General features: G+C 36.5%; 2 protein-coding genes across 3 annotated transcripts in view; one reads left to right on the top strand and one right to left on the bottom strand.

Moving 5' to 3' along the window:
* The window catches only part of LOC135201810 (BTB/POZ domain-containing protein 6-B-like), a 173,955-nt gene that overhangs the window by 117,658 nt on the left and 35,032 nt on the right, over positions 1-21,265 (top strand). The window lies entirely within an intron of this gene.
* On the bottom strand, positions 47-13,733 carry LOC135201809 (fibrinogen-like protein 1). The gene is made up of 5 exons (XM_064231076.1): positions 12,782-13,733; positions 8,595-8,738; positions 3,387-3,505; positions 1,906-2,073; positions 47-627 (listed from the first exon to the last, which is right to left on the bottom strand). The coding sequence occupies exons 1-5, from the start codon at positions 13,451-13,453 to the stop codon at positions 315-317; spliced, it is 1,416 nt and encodes a 471-aa protein (XP_064087146.1). The 5' UTR covers positions 13,454-13,733; the 3' UTR covers positions 47-314.

Below are 21,265 nucleotides of genomic sequence, written 5' to 3'. Positions count from 1 at the left end.
ATATTCCTTTCTTGGTCTGTCCATAAAGGGCAAATAAAAGTATCGCTGTTATTCCCATTTATTTATTCCTATTTATTTTCGAGTATTTGAGAATGAATTGGTACTAAAGAATGTCACTGGTATTCCTATTTATTTCTGGATATTATGACTGTAAATCAGTGGTTCTCAAGCTGTGTGCCGTGGCACCCTGGGGTAAAAAAAAGAGATCGAGAACCACTGCAGTGTAAATGGACATTAAAATGTCAGCACTATTCTACTCCATTTCGTGGTATCTGACCACGAATGGGTACTGAAAACATCACAATTACTCCCATTCATTTCGGGGCATTTGGCTTGATCATCATGGTGACGTCATCGAACACGAGCCACGTTCCGGAGAGCCAACGAATCGTCTTCGCTTCTCGGTCGTTGGACGTCGGGAAGGGAGCCGTGAGGACCGTCCGGTGGCAGACTTTGAACCACCACCCGCCCTGGTTGTTGACGGCGCAGTTGCAGGCGTCGCACTTGTCGTTGTCCCTGTCGGGGGTGCTGAAGGGCTGTCCGTGATGGATATCGCCGAAGGCGTCCTCCAGGGGGCTCGTGAATCCGTCGACGACCAGGCGGAAGTCCCTCGACTCTGCTTCGACTCTGTCGAGAGGAGGACGAGGATTTCAGTCGAATTTTATCGCTTTTTAGTTTTCTGGGGCAGGAAACGTATTGGGATGGCTTTTTGTCTGTGTCTTGAGGCTAGAGGGCTGCAAATTGGTATGCTGATCACCCACCCTTCAATCATCAAACCTACCAAACTGCAGCCCTCTAGCCTCAGTAGTTTTATTTTATTTAAGGTTAAAGTTATCCATGATGGTGCGTCTGGTTTCATGGGTCATGGAGGCGAGTTTCAGGGCCGTGGCTAAGAGTATTATGCATCATTTATGCTGTACATGAAACTGTTCCGCCAAAGCTTCTTCGGCGCCTTTTTTACTTGTTTATTATTATTATTATTATATTATTATTATTATTATTATTATTATTATTATTATTATTATAGAGGGATATTTCTTCACTTGCTTTATGGGGCTCTTTTGCTATATTCAGTCCCTATTTGGAGATCACGTTAATTTTATTGAAAATGATCTTGTCAGTGATCGGATTGCAGAAAGCTGTTTTGATATTTTCAGTTTCATTTTTGTCAAATATTTTGTCAAAGTTTTCTTTTGATTTATACTTTTTTCATTGTTTTGAATTATATTTTTTAGACTGGCATGGTTTAGGTTTTTACCTGAATTGGTAGCGGTATTATCCACTCTATGGGGGAACTTGGTTGTAAATTTGTGTATAATGTTTTTGTTTTATTCACATCTAAGATGTTTTTTTTATAATGCTGATGAGGACGTTTTATTATTCGTGGAAGGACTTCTAGTGATATTGCGTGAGAGCAGTTCTTAAAATCATACTTAAAATAGTTAGTGTGGGACGGACTGATGAGGGATTGCAAGTCTTGTCTTCAGTGAGTTTTTAAGTATAGTTTTGGAGACTTTTTCATAGACGGATTACCCTTTTTTATCACATTTTAGGGTACATTATGAATCATTGACTTTAGGACTTGCCGAATCTTTCTCAAATACCAGTAGCCTAAAGTGTGCAGTATATTTAAATTAGATTCTTATAGCCAAGTCAATGAAGTCATCTCTTTTTATATTCCAAAATTATTTACCAGCGACAAGGAGTTGTTTTGGAATCAATATGATAACCAATATTTCCAAGTTGAATCTAAAGAATATTGAAGATGAGCGTTTATTTCACGTCCCTCTCCCCCTCCCTTCCTTCTGTCACTCAAGAGAGGAATTGGAAATAAGTCTTTACTCTCGTTACGCTACATTTTAAAGTTACCACATAAGAAAGCGGAACTAACGCGCTATTCGTTACCTGAAATTCGAATAATGTGCCTTGAAGTCGCCTCGCTCAATGTCGTGAAGAAGAAACAGGAGCTGGTACGGCTGGTGGTAGGTCAGCTCATGAACCCAGGTCAGACCCAGCCACCATTCTCCCTCGTCTCCTGGGTCACCGAAACCCTCCGCGTATTGGGTCCATGACCTGGGAAAAGTTACGATTCTCATTAATTGTGCATATTTTTTTTTTTTACTTACTTAACCTTTCTTATTCAGTGATATTTCTTATAATCTTTACAGACCCCAGAATCTTGAGGCACATCAAGATCCCTGAATCTTGACCCACAGCAAGATGTTGCCCCCGCTTAACAATAATAATAATAAAAAAAGATAAAGCTAAAAAGCAGAGAGAGAGAGAAAGCAAATATTCCGGCATGGTAAGCAGTGATAAATTTTAATACGATGTAAATGAATATATTATATATACGTATACATATGTATAATTGAATCACGAAAGTTTGGAACGTGATAAATGCATAAATAAAGGTATAAGCCACGAAGGAAAGTGAAACACTGGAGTAACTGCAAGATCTTTTCGACTCAACGTCCTTTACTTAGCTGACGACTGAATCTTGACCCGGTCTGCTAAGTAAAGGGCGTGAGTCGAAAGATCTTGCAGATACTCCAATGTTTCACTTTCTTTCGTGGCTTATACCTTTATTTACATACATACATACATACATTATATATATATATATATATAATATATATATATATATATATATATATATATATATATATATATATATATATATATATATATATATGAAAGAAAGAAAGAAACTAGTTTCGTCGAGACAAACCCCCAAGTGAGCTTTAAAAATGAGGTGCTACTCCGGATTGATATCCAGCCATTTTTGTTGATGAAAGGATTGAGGAATGAACGTATTTGCGTTTCTCACGAAGTCACCCAGTTCCACGATATCTCTAAATCTGTTGCAAGTGGCGGATTTGTATACTGTCATAGGTCAAAGAGGCTTTACAAAAGCAAAGCAGATCCAGGAATTTAAGATCGCTTGACCCCATTTACAACAGCGACCTGTTCACTGTAGAAATAACTTTAGAATACCTAAAAATGGAAATAATAAAACGCCAATATACCATTAAGGGTAATAAGAGTAAAGGTAATAAGATTGATTGATATCGTGTACCCAAACGCATTACTATACTCTGTTTTTTTCCATCTGTCCATCCGCCTGTGGTGGTCGCGCATGGTAATACTGTGTCCTGGGCTTTAAATAGTTACGCTATGTGTAAGTTTTAGTTAAATGAAAGGATATCTGGGTGTACATTTGCAGCTGAAAAGTGTTTTGATAATTTACTGTACGCGAATTACACCGTTAATATACGAAATAGAATATTATTTAAAGCCCGAGATGCAGTGTTACCATGCGCAAACACCACAGGCGGATGGGCAGATGGAAAAAAAAAACAGAGTATAGATATCACACCACAAACCTGTTGAAATTCATGAGTTCCACGGAAGTGTTCCTCCTGCGTAACATGACCGTCCAGCCTGATTCGGAATTTGCGTCTCCTACGACGGTTTCCATGTCACACCACACCTTCACTCCTTCCTGCTCAATGCAAGTCAGGTCATGTAAGCACTAGCTAATTATTTATATATCTATAGATATATGTATATATATATAATATATATATAAATATATATACTATATATATATATATATATATATATATATATATATATATATATATATATATTGTGACGAAGTGCCAAGTATCTGGTTACTACACTTACCAAGTAGAAAATAGTTACCTCACAGCAGCTTGACACCTGAACCTTCATCACATAAAATACGACTAAACACTCTAAAGGCAACAGTGGTCCCTTGAGAAATTTATTAATCATGCAAGAAATCAGAATAAGTTCATTGAAACAGGTGTGAGGTAATCTTATATGAAATCAGATTAATTAAAGGGCATCACTCCATCGACAACTTTAAAAGTTTATTTCCCTCTTCTAACTTATTACTTCAACAAAGCTGAGGGAAAAGAGTTCAATTACCACTCCATATTTCTACCTAAACAAAATTAAATATATTGGTAAAAAAAAAAAAAAAGGAAACACTCATAAAAATTTTAAATACAAAAATGTATTATTAAACTCAAAATTTATAAGTGAAATTCACAATCTCAGGGAAATTTACTATTACTTGAAAACAACACAAAGTTAAATGAATTCTTGAATTAATTACTAAGTAAAATTAAATCACAATTAATTTATCACAAAAATCAAGAAATTAAACTAATCAAGTAAAATTCGAAGTGTTTAGTAACATTTAAAATTTGAAAATTAATTCACAGGTGTTAAACAACAATAAAAACTTGAAAAGAATTCTAAGTAAATGCAAAGTAATTCAAAAGTTAAACTCAATTATATTTGTATTGATTAACTAATGAAAATACTTAATTTAATCAAATTGTGAATGTGAATGTAAACACAAAAATTTGGAAAATGCCAAAATTGCAAAAACAGTAAGAAAACAGTAATCACACAGAACATAGATAAAAAATTTTTTTATTAGAAAATGGATAAATGCACAAAAAAAATGACACCAAAATGTGAAAAAATGACAAAGCTCCCCTGGAATAACCTAAGTACTTTAAGTTTTTCAAGTGCTTTTTATGTTTAAGTTTAGTGTACTAAACTTATTAAAATAACTCTTAGCTTAGCACTAAACCAGAGCATAAAATCGCTCCACACAAGAAATAATGATGAAAATTGCAAGAACATCATTAACAGAACCATACACTAGCTCGACACCAAAAGTTAAAGACTTCAAAAGAACAGGCAATCACACTATCAGCATAAATAATAATAATAACACAAATAGGCAGCACGAAAACCAAAAATAAATACCAATCACATAACACCCAAGCAGCAATGTAGTCAGACAAATTCATAAGAACTGTCTTAGACACAGAAACGGACGAGTCCTCATCCTCCTGCAGAAGTCAGTCTTCCTGTCGAAGACACAGATGACTTCCAGCTGCCCCATACTGCCATGCTGCTGTTGCCTTCTCAGCTGAAGGTTCCCAGAATCTCTCGGATCGCCATCCAAAACCTGTCTGCAGGTGTCACTCACACCTCGACAAAAGTTACCTCGTCACCATGAGGATAAACACTGGCGAGTAAGGGAAACAATGCAACCATCGTAATGGTTGTTTAAAACAAATAACGACTAATCGTTACAATACATACATACATACATACATACATACATACATACATATATATATATATATATATATATATATATATATATATATATATATATATATATGGTTAGGGTAATAACCGATTTATTTTTGTTTTTTGTACCGTTCTGAAGCTAGACCTACTCTCACCCTGATTCTCTTTCAGGGAGCATATTTGCGCATGGACGTCTATTTGTATGCATGTATGCACATATATACACAAGTGTATATAGTTGTCTGTTTGTACGTAAGTGTACATATTTTACTTGCCACAATGACTGTCACCTTTTCCTTCACTAGTCATTTCCGACGAGGCTGAAGGTTTTTCCATTATCTTGTCTGCTAATCCCCTTTTCATCTCCTGCTCATCATTGCCTCCGATTTCATGCACGTGATGTGCTCAGTCTTGTGTGAAGGACTATTATTTTGGCAGTAATGAAGAATATTTGCTGGCTTTTAAATTGCAGAGGAATAAATGCCATAGCAGAACTTGATCATTGTTAATTTAAAAAGCAGCTCTAACATTCCGTAGAGAGAGGTAGCGGGAGATTCAGGCTAACCAAGAGAGAGAGAGAGAGAGAGAGAGAGTTTTTTATTGCCATCAGATCATATTAAGATATAACAGCTCGATATACCAATAGTGAGGGAGAAACCCTCGTATAATCAAAACGCATATATAACTGTTTCAGTCATTCACTGTTTATAACAGTTGGTTTGATTAAAACAGAAGTACTTGGTTAAGAATGCAGATTTAGAGGGTAAAGAGAAATTAGACTTACTTAATAAGTTTGTATCCAGAAAAAGTAGTAGACCTTAGTACATAAAAAGATAATTTAAACAGAAAACAGTTCTTTTAAATAAAGGTTGGGTTGAAATAATTCGAAATGGGTTTAGACATAAGTCTAAACTGTACAGTGCTACATCTTTCATGCCTTTCAATTTCCATCAACAGATCGGGTATAAGTTGACATATTGTTCGGTTTGTAATGACTTACTGTTGCAGTTTGTCTTTGATGTTCCTTTCGTCAAAACTGATTATGGCACTGCACAGCGCTACCTCAATTTTCCCCTTGTTACAAATAAAGTCTGCCATGCAACGTAAAAACACCATACAAACAAACAAACAAATAAAGTCTGGCCATCATTAAAAACAATGAAAATATTTTCTGCTTATATTATTAAAGAAAGTTACGCGGTCCTCGACCATAATAATTTCATTTAGAGTTTCATAAAGATGACGGGGTTTAATGCAGTTAGCCATTTAATTAAATTCATTTACTCCGCTTAGCAGTGTTTCGCTTTAGCCGTAATTGCTCATGACTGAGTACATTTTGAATTGTATGATTTCTAATTATTGTTAATATTATTATTATTATTACGAAAGAGAGTATAATATATTTACAGTCAACTTTTATAGTACAGACTGGCTGAATCCCATCCCTATATATATATATATATAGATATATAATTATATATAGTATATATTTATTATAATTATATATATATATTTATAAGTTATATATATTATAATACTATATATATATATATACTAATAATATTATTAATATATATATATATATATTGTATACTATAATAATACATTACATACCATACATACATACATACTACATACATACATACATATATACTATATATATATATATATATATATATATATATATATATATATATCGAGCTACAATGTCCTTTAATATCTAATTCGCTCTACCTCGGAATCAATATATTTTCATATATGCTTAACCGGAGGGGAATTTTTTTCTCGATAATAGACTTGCCTAGACCCGGGCGCGAACCCATGGAGCCTTTCAAATCAGGAACGGTGGTGTAGTAGGTAAAAGCTTCAATGACGCTCCTGGATTTGAAAGGCTCCATGGGTTCGCGCCCGGGTCCAGGCAAGTCTATTATCGAGAAAAAAATTCCCCTTCGGTTAAGCATATATGAAAATATATTGATTCCGAGGTAGAGCGAATTAGATATTAAAGGACATTGTAGCTCGATATATGCATATGAATCACGGAAATGTGATTTGACTTATATATATATATATATAATATAATATATATATATATGTATATGGTATATATATATATATATATATATATATATATATATATATATATATATATATATATATATATATGTAGTGCATATATAATGCACTAGATATATATCTACATATATATCATAAGGAGGTAATCCTCTTCTTATCGCCATCTCCTCTTCCAATAACATAACGTTAGTGAGAATAAAGAATCTTTTTTGCATTAGTTTTAATATAGTACGATACAGGCGAAATTCTCCCTGACTTATCACTCACCACTTCCTGTGAGGATTAGCTCTGTTGAATAGCGGGTTACCTTTCATTCCCTTCAAGAACTTATTCTGTGTTAATTTTTAAGTTACTTTACGGGACCCATATATATGACCCCTTAAAACCACCCCATTGTATAGCTAATATTCTTCTGATATGATAAAGTGTGTAAATATAATTAATTAAGCTAACCCTGAGCGTTTACCTAACTATTAGCCAGTTTGTAGTAGTAGGTCCTCAGCCGTAATAATACACGAAAATAACTAATTATATTGTGTTTAACTTCGACATTAGAGCATGTAGACATTGGTGGCCTTAAATTATTGTTTAGAAAGAATGTTAATTCGAGTTACTCGATATTCATTTAATGTTGAGAAAAGATTGAGGGTACAACATTCATTCCACGATGTCACTCAGCTGCATCTGTGTGTGTGTGTGTGTGTGTGTGTGCGTGTGTGTGTGTGCAATGTTAATAGTAAACAGTTAAAGATATAGTTGTTCACTACAGGATTTCTGTTTAAATCTTATTTCCTACAAATTTGGTCATTCAGATAACAGTGGCAACTAGTTTTTTTTTTTTTTTTTTTTTTTTTTTACATATACACGGTTCATATGATACACGTAATGGGTCGGACTGATGGCCAGGGTTTTGCCAGGTGAACCTTCAGAACTGTTGTCACTGATCATAGTTTCTGCGAACATCAGACATCCGTACGCTCGCCAACACTAGGAATTTCACATTCCAAGCACAAACTAATTATCTTTCAATCTTTCCACGAGAGCAAACCATCTCAAATTCTCTGGTCCATCATTTTGGCACTCCTACGTATCTCACCATTTCTTGACTTTTCAGGTATTGGGCCTCATATGCTAACCAAACACTTCACCTTTACAGATTCCACGTCTTTGATTGGCATTTGACATCTACATTTCACTTCTTAAAGAACAGTTGGTTCAACAGACCCTTCATACACTCGAATCTTAGAGATTCCTAGATTCCTCACGAAAAATTCTTACATACCTGTGGCTCACGTCTGTTGTCCTACCATCCTCCCAAAATATATATAGATAGTGCACACACATGCTTTATGTGCGTGAATAGCTTAGCTTACCTCAAGATCCCTTGATGGATAAACAGTATACACGCCAGAGGTTGCTTCTTTATTCGACTGTAAGATCTCTGAACAATCTCTATGGAAGAAGACGCGAGGCAGATCCCCAGCAACTGCCTGGTACGTGTTATCCCATTCTCTTTCCTGTCGGAGAAAAAAAAAAAAAAAAAAAAAAAGAGGCTTAAAATGATTGAAACAATACTCATTAGTAAAGGTAAATTGGTTTTCAAAATTAAATAAATATTGGCTAGTTTATCTTTATCCTTTCCATCAACCGTGGAAAGGTTGATGGAAAGGATAAAGATTCTAAAAGACATGTTTAAAATGAAAACGAAATGATAAACAGTGAGAAAGATTTTTCAACTCTCTCTCTCTCTCTCTCTCTCTCTCTCTCTCTCTCTCTCTCTCTCTCTCTCTCTCTCTCTCTCTCTCTTTGTGATGTAAGTAGTAACAAAGAGGATGATGTGGACTCGTTCTTTAAACCCCATGCGTCCTTTTAGTTTCCTGAAAAGAAAACTACTGTGCCGACCTTCTCCGTCCGTCTGCACTTTTTTCTGTCCGCAATTTTTCTGCTCGCCCTCAGATCTTAAAAACTACGGAGGCTAGAGGGCTGCAAATGGGTATGTTGATCATCCAACCTCCAATCATCAAACATACAAATTTTAAGCAGTTGATCATGTACAGGCTTTTGATCCCAGTAATTTGCTTGTTTTACCTTTTGACAACAGGTTTCTTTCTTTGCCAAAAATGTTTAAAGTTTTTAATGTTAATATTGTTTTTAGTAACACTCAATCTGTGAGAACAATTTTAATAAGGAACTCTCCACATTTACAAACGGGTTGCATTTACGAAATTCCATGTAGAGACTGTGATAAAAAATATATTGGTTTAAGTGGCAAACATTTGGCATCAAGATTAAATCAACATAAATACTGTTTACGTGTAGGAAATACATCGAGTACCCTCTTTCTACATATGAATAATTTTAATCATGCAATTAATTGGAAAAATTCAAAGGAAATTTTATTTTTTAAAGATATTATTAAAAGAAACATTATAGAATCTAGTATAATAAAATATGTCAAGTAGTGTTTTTAATATTAGCAATGGACAATATAAACTAGATAACTGGCTTACGAAATGTATTGTTGACAACTTCGTAACTATGTAATTGACTGCTTAATAGTTCCATTTCCGTTTGTAGCAGTTGTCCTTTAAGTGTAATTCTAGGCTGTGGACCATTTGCTTCTTGACTTGGCTGTTTGACTGTTCTATATTTTACCCTTTTTTGTTTTAATGTTTAACTTTGATATTTCGAAGCTGTTTTTCATTCTTTTATATAGTGTACCCTGAGAAGGTGTATCAAGAAAATACGAAAGCGCTAGGTACTGCTGCTTTTCATTTTTCCTGCTGGCTCATGATATACCATCTTCACGTGTTACTTTTGCTCGTATAACATTTTGTGTTTGTGTGTGTGTGTGTGTGTGTATACTGATAGATTTCGTTCAACTCCTTTGAACTTGACCAAGTCCACACACACACACACACACACACACACACACACACACACACACACACACACACATATATATATAAGATATATATATTATATATATATATATATATATATATATATATAGATATACCCATATATATATATATATATATATATATATATATAATATACCGTTTTGTAATAAGAATTTCACTTTGAACTTTGCTACGGCATAGTACTTCTGTATTTGATTTGTAGTGTGTGTGTGTGTGTGTGTGTGGTGTCTCTGTTAGCCTCAGGGACTTCTTATTAACCGTTCAGTTTCTTCGCACACTTGGAGCTACAAAACCTTGAATTCGAAATGAAGAAACTCCAACGAGTGCTTTAGTGTGTGCGAGTTTGGGCTTCCGCGCTGTTGGTCTGGGTTGCTTCGTTTCATCCTCATTTAGATTTAAAGCTTGTTGCTAGCGACGAGCGTGTTCTAAAAGGGTGAAGACATCGAGAAATCTGAGAGGTCTTTGTAACTATTGCAAGTACACATATCTGGGAAAGTGACCTGTAGATTTTACATTATATATATATATATATATATATATATATATATATATATATATATATATATACATATATATATATATATATATATATATATATGTAAAAAATAAAAAATGACTGTAGAGTTTACATTAAATATATATATATATATATATATATATCTATATATATATATATATATATGTGTGTGTGTGTGTGTGTGTGTATGTGTGTGTTATATACACACACACATATATATATATTAATATATATATATTATTATTATATATCGTATATAGATATATAATATATATGTGTGTCATTGTGTGTGTACTTTTCACATAGTGAACCTTAGTAATCTTAGGTCTAGTCAGTACATGAATGGGTCACACGAGTAATTAAAGCATCAGTGATACAGGGAATGGTTATAGCTCCCCGAAAAGTTTAGATCTAACATCCTTGCAGCACCCTCAAAAAAAAAAAAAAAAAAAAAAAACTGCAGTTAACATCCGAAATTCTAACACCCTCTGGAGCCAGTCCCTCGAAGGAAAAGGTTGTGTGCGTGATATGTAATGTAAAATAGTAAGAGAGAGACAGCCGGACGGGTGGGATGGCGAATTCAGCGTTATCAGTTGTTAAGATTAAGTTCGGAAGAAAGTCAAACACTTGTTCAGACTCGGTGTTCCCTAGTTACCAAGTGACTCGCTCAATTACGTTGCGCAGAACTAGAGCTCCTTTTGATGCAAACCAGTGCGCCTTTTAAGAAAGCTTGTCATTTATTTATGCAATGCTGTTCAAATGCGCATATATACATCCAAGGCATGAGGGTTTTTAGTTATTTTATTTACTTATTTTTACAGTCATCTCTTTCTAATTTTTAATGTTATTTATCCTTACAGTCATTTCTTTATAACTTTAAGAGTGCTTTTGGAAATCTTACTCCCTTTTCCAAAGATCCTCGTCAAAATTTTATAACCATTAATGACCTCAGTTTATAAAGCGATAAAATTAGGGTATCGACTTACTTCAGCCGAGGATTTGGAAGAATGCAAGATCACAAAAATTATTTTTTAAAGTTTTTTTTCCCTTGTGAATTAAAGTATTGATAATTCATTCCCTCTACCCACGAACTTTGGGAATTTATGATTGCCTCTATGTTCCCCAATTTGCTTAGATCTCTTTCGTTTATTGCATCCTTCGTGCTTAGGCTAAATTGCCTTCCCGTTGGTATTAAAAAAATTGAAAATATCTTATCGCTATATTAAAGCATTTTGATACTTTTAGATGAAGGCATTTGATTATGAAGGGAGTATTCCGAAAAGGAAGAACTTAATAGGGTCTTAGTTACGCCTATTATTTTGGCGCTGTAGTTCAGATGCTATCGAATGCATCTAAACTTCCAGAGAGCATCATTCAGATCTTACATGAGCGACTTTATCACACCACTAATGATACTGATCGACGTGAGTCATAGAAAACGTCTTCCGTTGGGTAGGATTTCGTGTGTTATGTTAACACCCTTTTTAAGTTTTCTTAAAACGCTTCGTAAAAATAAATATATGCAGATTTATCATAACAACACCATTTGGATAAATGAGATGGTCCTGAGAATCATCACAGTAACTAAGGCTTGTGCCTTACAAAATAGCATTGATGCAGAACTACGAGAAAACAACGAACATCCCCAAGTCATAAGATAAAACAAATATTGTCTGTTTTATTTGCGGCTAGTAGCTTATTCCAGAGTGTAGAAGGGCTTTAGAAGATGACCCTTTCCTTCTCTCTTCTCCTCTTCTCCTCTCGTCTCTCTCGCTCCTTTCTGTTGAAATAATATCATCATCATCATTACTGTAGTGTTGTCATTATTATTGTTAAAATGTTGACATTTTAGAAGTTAAATGCGATGGAATGTCTTTCAGAAATTTTAGTAACTCAACCCCGTAGTAGCGTTTTATAAATGTCAATAATGTGTTCATATAAAACGCGCATTAAAAAGTCTATTATCTTTTTAAAACAAAATAACTAACGCATCTGCGACTAGGCGAAAAAGTGCCAAGATCTGATGCCCATTCGGAAGTGGCACACGTCGTCGATCGATGCGTCACTTTACCTGAAATGCTGCGTCGGTTTTGACGCACCAATGAATAAGTTTACTTACAAATTCTACAAGTCTCTGTTTAGAGGGCCTGTCATCCCTGATGAATAGCTGCAGGTCCTCCAGCTTCGCCGAGCAGACGTCTGCTGCTGATTTACCCCCAGCCAGCGTGTCCTGCACCGAAGACACCTTACCGTCGAGGGCGCTGACAACATCCGCTATGGTCTGCTGGTAGTGCGAAATTTCGTAGACGTGGTCCTCCAGCGTGCCGTTGAAGTTGATAAGGAAGTCTGTCTTCCGCAGATTCTGATCCAGGTGCCTGGACACCTTCGACTCGGTCTCCTCGACGTACATGATTATGTTTCGGCTGCTGTCGACATCGGCCTCGTACTCGGGTTTCATCGTGTTCTTGTATAAATTCTCGAAGGCTTCGGTGAGCGAGTTCGTCATGAGATCCTTCAGGTTGGTCTCGGCCTCTGTCACCGCCGTGCCTTTGTCGACCTGGGACTTTACTGCTGTCTTCAAGTTGTTTTTGAAACCTTCTACTTTCCAGTCGATGTCGTGGTTTACGAAGGCAACGTAAGATTTTAGGATTTCTTGCGTGTCGTTAAGTATTCTTGCAGGGAGCAGCTCAATCCTGTCCCAAACGGGTTTCAAAGGGTCATTTTCTAATGAACCCAGCGCATGGACAGCGCACAATATCAGTGTAAAAAGTAATGGTATTCTATATCTCATTATTAACCTTTAATTTAATATTTTGCTTCTTATTCTTATGTGATGATTCCCCTGGCAAATAGGACCCCAACGTACAGCTTATTCAGAAGTAGTGTTATTAATGTTCCGTGAATGTACACTTCACAAACTATTGTTACAGATGTTCTAAAATCTCACTTAACGTTCATCAAAAGGCACTTCTGTTTAACGATTAATTGGGTATGAGATAGGAGGCATGCCCAGTGCCAGGAAGGACCGATACTCCAAGAGAGAATACGCACGTCCTTGTTTCACCGGGATACACAGGCAACTGGTTGAGATTTAGAAGCTGCAGTTGACAAAGATAAACTATAATTCTTATCAGACGAGTAAGAAGGCAAAAATTCTTCTGTTTGTGATCGTATTGATGTATTTTCATAGTTAATTTTGATAAATGATTATATGATTGTCATCAGTTTGTTTACTTCGTTGCTTACCATGTCTATGCAATATATATATAGTAATAGTTATGTAAATACATCTGGATATTTTGAAATGTTAGTTTATTTTAGATACTATTATCTAAGCTACGGCTAAATACCTTTCCTTCGACGTTGATTTATGTATTTTTCGTATTATTTCACAGAAAAAAATCTTTAATTCGTAATCTGTAACATTTTATTGCAGTCTGCAACCTTCAGTTTTATATAAAACCAAAGAATTCTCTCTCTCTCTCTCTCTCTCTCTCTCTCCTCTCTCTCTCTCTCTCTCTCCTGTCCCCTTCCTCTTCTCTTGCCTTCCTCTCTCTCAACTTTACACTTGATCTTATTTCTTTCTCATAATAATTTTTCAATGTTTGAATGTTTGCTTCTTGACAAGGAGCGAAATTACTGGGCAAGATTGCCAGATAACGAAACTTGCTTGTATAGGCATAAATACTTGTATATATATTCAGTTCAGTTTTTCATCCGTTTATATTTTATATACTATATATATGTCTATATATATATATATATATATATATATATATAATAGTATATATAGATATATATATATATATTATATAATATATATATTTATATAATATATATATATATATGTGTGTGTGGTGGTGTTGGGTGGTGCGTTGGTGTATGATAGATGGAAGAGAGAGAGAAGGGGGGGGGGGGGGTGGGGCGCCGAGTTCTATAAATGGTGCACTTTATAAAGACAAATCTCATGTAATTTCTCATATACATATATGAAGTGGGAACAGGTTAGTGTGTATGTGTTTGTGTATGGCGTGACGTCATTAGAAACCACGAGGGGAAATGGTTTTTGTATCAGTAGTTAGTATCGCTGCAGAACAGACACCCTCTGTTCCAAGTTCATGTTTTATTTACGTGCGCTCTGTTGTCTTTACTCTCGTCTTTGGATGTTTTCTTGTGATGTATGTCATCTTCCTCATTGTGTCAAGCTGGTGAACGTTCATTGTTGCTATTGTTCACACTGCTGCTCTACCGTGATTGGCTGGCGTTTTGGTCCCATAGTGAGATGAATCATTATTTCAATATAAAAAACGCAATGCTTATCCGATACTCTTTTGTCTCCTTGTGGTTAAAATAACGGTGGTCTCATGAACGCCGCGTTTAGACTTTCTGCATCCTTTCATAAGTATGCACTCATGAACGCCGCGTTTAGACTTGCCGCATCCTTTCACAAGTAAGCAGAATGAAAGCACCTTGGTCTGAGATTCTAGACGGTACTATGTAATATCTCTGTGTTAGTTAGTTAGCGTCCCGATCCTCTTATATTACTTTAATTTTTATGTGAAAGTAGTAATAACTACTTTTCCATTCAACTTCGACACACACACACACACACACACACACCACTTGCAACGCAGCCTGTGCTTGTTTGTTTGACATTTGCATAAAAATCATGGCTTTTAACTTAAAGTCACATTCTTTACTTAGTTTTATTTTTCTATGTTAAACACACATTCAGTTGCATAGGTTATTAAGGTTTCATTGACGAGATCAGATAGTTCAGAGTGATGTAAAGAAAACTAGGCTGAATTTTAACATTTCCTCAGTGTTTGGAAGGGTTGCAAAACGGCTGAGTTACGAAACATATTTGAAGCCACCCAATTCCTGAACACTGATCAGTATGGGATTAAAGAAATTTTGTTGGATCTTTGAGAGGCAAATGTTCTGATTTTTAAAAACATTTCCGGTTATCATTAGTGTTCAGAAAAATTGATCTCGTGGTCTGATTTGTGATCATTTTAGAGAAATATCTGCTATCTTGAATTTCCATGGAAATTTTTTGAGTGGACATGAACATAATGTCTGTATTAAACGTTAAAAATATATGAGCGCCATTTTAGCATGATATTTTACTTTCACTATATTTTTAAACATTTAAGCATAAAATGTTCCCTTTCACTATGTTTTTTTTACATTGAAACATAAGGTTTTTCCTCACCATATTTTTTTAATAATTAAGCATAAAGGTTTACTTTTCCCTAGCCTTTTTAATATTTGAAAAAAAATGTTCCTCGCACTATACTTTTCAACATATAGAAATATAAATTTTTCGCTGCACTTGCAAAATGAACAGCAATAGATCTTCCGACTCTGCAAGAACAAATAGATGTCCGGTTGGAAGGTTGGGCACTGCTTTCCATCACCTTCATTCACACACAGCGTGATGTGAAGCAGAATTGTTCGTTATGAACTGGAGGGGTTGGGGGTCGCGAGGTTGGGGGATGGTTTGAGTCCACAGTTTGGAATAGCTGAGACTCTTTGACTGTATTGTGTTTTTCTACGTGAACCATCATAGTTTGGTGTTAATGAACCAGGCACCTTGTTCAGCATATTTTAAGAAGCGTGAGGGCTACGCGTGTTTTCAGTCATTTTGTAAAGTTGTATGCATCTGACAGACGAGTGTCTTCTGATCTACAGTTCCTGGCGACCATGTTTTGATCACTCCTTATAAATGGTATAGAATAGTGTGCGGCACCTTGGTTTAGCCACGGAGTCGGCAGCCATCATGGAGCACCCTTGCTACCATTTGGCACTAGGGTGCATGTGGTCCCTTACATTGTTATTGTAATCACTTCTCTGTCCACATGTGATATTAAAAGCGGGTCGGAGTTCAACAGTAAATAAAGTTTCTGGCTGCTCTGCGGCCAAGAGCCCATGCTGGCATGGAGCCACGTCAATCACAACCATCAACAAGAAATCAGCGTGTCTTGGCATCCTTTGTATGAGTTGACCTCTACATGGGTGACTCCTTGGAGTAACTTGGTAGACAACATGGTTCACACTCATGCCCTGTCTGACAACAGCCAGTCTCTAATAGACTCAACATGGCTCTTAGCTCTGCCATTTTCGCCTGCTGAGCCGTCTATCCGGTTCCAGAAAATGGAGATACAGTTCCACCAACGAAATGTCTTGAGATCTGCGAAACAAACATCGAGACAAATGGCTTTCCAGGCATCGTACTCTGACTGGAGTCGCAGGGGAAGTGGATCACCTACAAAGAGCTCCATTAATTCCCCACCACCTAGTTCTTGCTACTGTTCACCCAAGCCAGACGAGCCCCCATTCTCCTCGACATGCCAATTGGAGACACATCACCGAGTTGTTCTGGAATGAGTTCGAATCCCTTCTCACCCAACCAGAACCGAAAACTGATCTCATTTCAGAGATTAGACAGCACCATATGCCCAAATACAGATATTCCCCATGACGGACCTCCTGCAGAAGACAGACGGGTTGCCTCCAAAACCTCACAATAAAGTGGCCCTCCCCCCTCCCAATCTGTAGACCAAGAACGACAATGAATGAACAAACACAGATGTCAATAAAAGCTTCGGAAAAACGTGGCTTTCCCAGCTGCCCCATTGTGCATCGGTCATCATAAATTCGGAAGCGCCTCAGTGGCGTGGTTGGTATGGTGTTGGTGTCCCACTTCGGTGGTCGCGAGTTCGATTCTCGGCCATTCCATTGAGGAGTGAGAGATGTGTATTTTTGGTGATAGAAGTTCACTCTCGACGTGGTTCGGAAGTCATGTAAAGCCGTTGGTCCCGTTGCTGAATAACCGCTGGTTCCATGCAACGTAAAAACACCATACAAACAAACAATCATAAATTCGGAAAAGCTGGCAGGAACTGCGCACTCAACTCGAGCTGGGAAAAAAAGGGGGGGTGGGGCCTGACAGCCATCCAAAGAAGTATGGGTGGCACCCATTTTTCCTTTGGAAGTTCCTTGTGGACATGGACGCCTTCAGGTTCATTTACCAGTATCAAAAATGGACTGTCAGCGAGCGCCCGATACCCAACAACTTATGGCTACCAATCTACAGCATCATATGGTCACTGAAGCCTCGTCCTCCACCAGATGGGAAGGAAAAATCAAGTGGGTATTCATCGTCACCGACATCCAAATACCCCTGCTTGTCACTGACTTCCATGGGCACGCCGCCCACCAATACCAAATAGCATAACTCTCTGAAGGGTCCCAACAGCCACCCATCCCATATACAGGGACTACTGACCTACAGTGCCTCATGCAGGAGTGCCCACTAGCCGCCCATAACCGGTGCCATACGGAGGCCCATATCCAGTCATCGAGAGGAAAACCCAAATAAATCCACCGTAGTGGGGTGAAATGGACGGCTGCCCACTGCACTTACAAAAGTATGCCTTAATGGTAATTTGCATAAAGTGTGAAGGTGTTCCTAATAGAAGAAAAAATCCTAAGGACAATAAGAAAATTTGTCATTATCATTTACGAACGATGTTTCATACAACAAGCGATTTCGAGGTTTTATGAAATCGTAAGATAAAGAATGCAAGGTTAGAATCACTTCCTTCCATTTTCATATTAATTATTGCATTGAACTTGAATCACTGCTTGACATTGATTTGACATTAACAGCTTTTGATTTGAGCTTCACTTGTTTTATTATTTTGATGTATTTGTGTTATTATTTTGATGCATTTGTGTTTTTCATAATATTTATTTACATTAAAGGTATTCATAAATGAAGGCATAAAACCATGTATGTCAATTGGATACGAATAGCTATAACCTGTTTGAAAGAGTTTGAGGAATTTTAGTTATAGTCTCCCATAACGTTACAGTCGATAGTCGTTTTCTCACAATGATAGGTTTTCTTTAATACGGTAGTCACGTGATTGACCCATTCCTCAAAAATATAGTGTTCATAATAGCAATACAATCATCAATGGTAACTAGATGGAATATAATTGTTATGAAATTTGTTTAGGTCTTTTAGTTATAGTCTCCCATAACGTTACAGTTGAAAGTTATTTTCTCGGTAGATCTAGGGTACTTATCCGCGGCGGCCTAGACTATGGCAGTTGTGGTTTTTCTATGCAGTTTTACTTACTGAACAAGAATTTTTAAGTATTATTTATTCGGACGACTGTTTTTAAACCCCCAGGGGCCAGTACTAAACACGGCGAAATACTTTGGACGCCCCAATCCCTAGTGGATGTCGTATCCGCGGTTACGTTCCTTGCCGTCCGTGCGGACTGCTTCTGTAGAAATACCGAAAAATAAGTAAAATGTTTCTGTCAATAAATCGGTAAAACTGAAGAGTACTAGGTTCCTATAGGAGCTGTAACTACCAGTTTACGTGCAAACTGGGCGCCGTGTTGACTACCAGTCCTGTAGGGATGAACATAAAATCGCAAACAAAGGAAACATAAACAAGAAAAATAACAAACAAAAGGTGGTAAATACCCCGGTTGGCAACTGGCGGGAAGCAGGCCGCGGTAATAAACTTTAGTTTTACTAATAAATCATTAATATTTGCCATCGATCACGCTTCATTTATTCTTTTGAACCCTCCCAAAATATAAATAGGGAATTCTCCACGCTAAATGTCAATTTTCCATTATTAGCGAATGATTTCTGCACAATTCCAACTGTATACTCGTTGCCGTTGCAACGCCAGTTGATCAATCTGTTCGCGTGGATTCTTCACCATCTCTCACATGAGCCTCCAATCCATGCCACTATTTTGTACCGATCCTGCGTTTGCCTCATTTCTGCCATTCTGTTGGCGTTCTGGTCTTTCCCTTCCTTACTAGTCGGTCAACTCATATCCCCATCGTATCCTGGATTATTATTGGCCAGATTCTGTCATTTTTAGACTCAAGATAATATAGACCATTCAGCATTTGGTCGATACATATTGGAGCTCGTTTCTTTCTTATAACTTATCCTCTGCATTAATGGAATTCATTTCGGGATCGTTCCACAGTTGATTGTTAATAAAGTTGGCTCGCTCAGCTGTCAATGAAACCGGGTAATTGATCCTTAAGTCGTCTTCATCTTCGCTAAATTAATGTAATTTGTACATAGCTATAGATATTAAATTTTGGGGGTTAAAGAAAAGAAAAAAATTGAAGAAGTATTGTACTTTGTATATACAGCCTGTTAGTACATAATCCATACATAGCATGATTTTTATTATTCATAATTAGCACGTACGTTAATGCATTGTTACAATATAGGACAGTTCCCCAAAACAAACAGGAACGTAAAGACATTTAGTTATTTCTCTCTTATTTTCAAAGTTCAAAGCAGTTCCCTTGTTTATCTGCCTTACGCCACCTGGTGCAATATAGCGAATTTACTCAAATCTTTGGGCTGTGCCATTGCTTCTGAAGCATGGCATTCCATGTCATCAAATATGTTGGACAGATGTATTGAGTTTTTTTTTTTTTTTTTTTTTTTTAGATATGAGGATAGTCGTGATCTTGACTTAATTTTCACGTTGTTCTCGTTCCCCTACGCTTAATTAAGCTTCAAATCAATTGCTTCGTCCGAATTTCAATTTTCCAAGACTCTCAGATTCCTGAAGGGTCACTTGTAAGCCCGATATTGGTACCTTAAAGACAGACGAACTTTACATTTGTATTTGCTTTATGCGTCCAAGAAATAATAAATCAAGTGTCATGTAATTTGGAAATACGTAGTATTGATGAAGGAAACAAGTGGGCAAGGAAAATGTAGGGATAAGAGGGAGAATAATAAAAAACCAAAACCATGTTATTGCAGGATGTAAAAGCAATGGCTACTAATGAAAACTTATGATAAACAAGAGATGAACTCAGATTTTTGGGCTTTAAGAAATACCTATATTACATGGGATAAGTTCAGGTTATTTATTATAACTGGAAATAACTACAGAGAACTAAAGTTACTAAATGTAACCCCGAAATAAAAATCTGGGTTTTGTACGTGGGAGTTCACCTTTAGTGAGTAAAAGAAAAAAAAATCAATGTCGTTTGTACACAGTAGCTAAGGACAGAGTACAAGGTTGCATATTTCCTGGAAAACTCATGATGCAATCCAAGGGGTGGGGAGAGGGGTGGGAGAGAGGGTGGGAGAACGGTAGGGGGGTGGCGGGATTTGAGGGGCGGGCGGGCAACAGTCGTTCGTCATCACCTTGTTTTCCCGCCCTGACTGTGAGTCACGCGAAAGAAGCTTTATTTGTTTAATTGTTTACATTTCTCCAAATAAGTTCCTCTGGTTTTATTTGCGTTTGCCTGCGAGGTCACCAGCAAACCGATTCTTCTATTGGACAGCTGGCTCCAGGGACAAACAAAACAGCAGCTGTTGCGTTCATCCCGTTAACTGCTGTTGAATCAAGAATGAACAGCGTTTGCAAAAACATATAAATATAATATATATATATATATATATATATATATATATATATATATATATATAATATATATATACATATACACTATATGTTTGTGTGCGCGTGCGTGTAAACACACATACACACCCTTTTATATGTGTTTTATTTTAAATCACGAAGAAATAT

Source organism: Macrobrachium nipponense, chromosome 28 (genome assembly GCF_015104395.2).
Source record: "Macrobrachium nipponense isolate FS-2020 chromosome 28, ASM1510439v2, whole genome shotgun sequence".
In the NCBI taxonomy this organism is placed as follows: Eukaryota; Metazoa; Arthropoda; class Malacostraca; order Decapoda; family Palaemonidae; genus Macrobrachium; species Macrobrachium nipponense.
Note: the sequence above shows the minus strand (reverse complement) of the source record. Positions and strands in the feature narration are given on the sequence as shown.

Excerpts from the sequence above, each read along its gene's own strand:
- LOC135201809 (XM_064231076.1), bottom strand. The coding sequence starts at position 13,453 with ATGAGATATAGAATACCATTACTTTTTACACTGATATTGTGCGCTGTC. Across the intron at positions 8,739-12,781 it reads AACAGAGACTTGTAGAATTT|GAAAGAGAATGGGATAACAC; the intron begins GTAAGTAAACTT and ends TTTCTCCGACAG. Across the intron at positions 3,506-8,594 it reads ATCCATCAAGGGATCTTGAG|GAAGGAGTGAAGGTGTGGTG; the intron begins GTAAGCTAAGCT and ends TGCATTGAGCAG.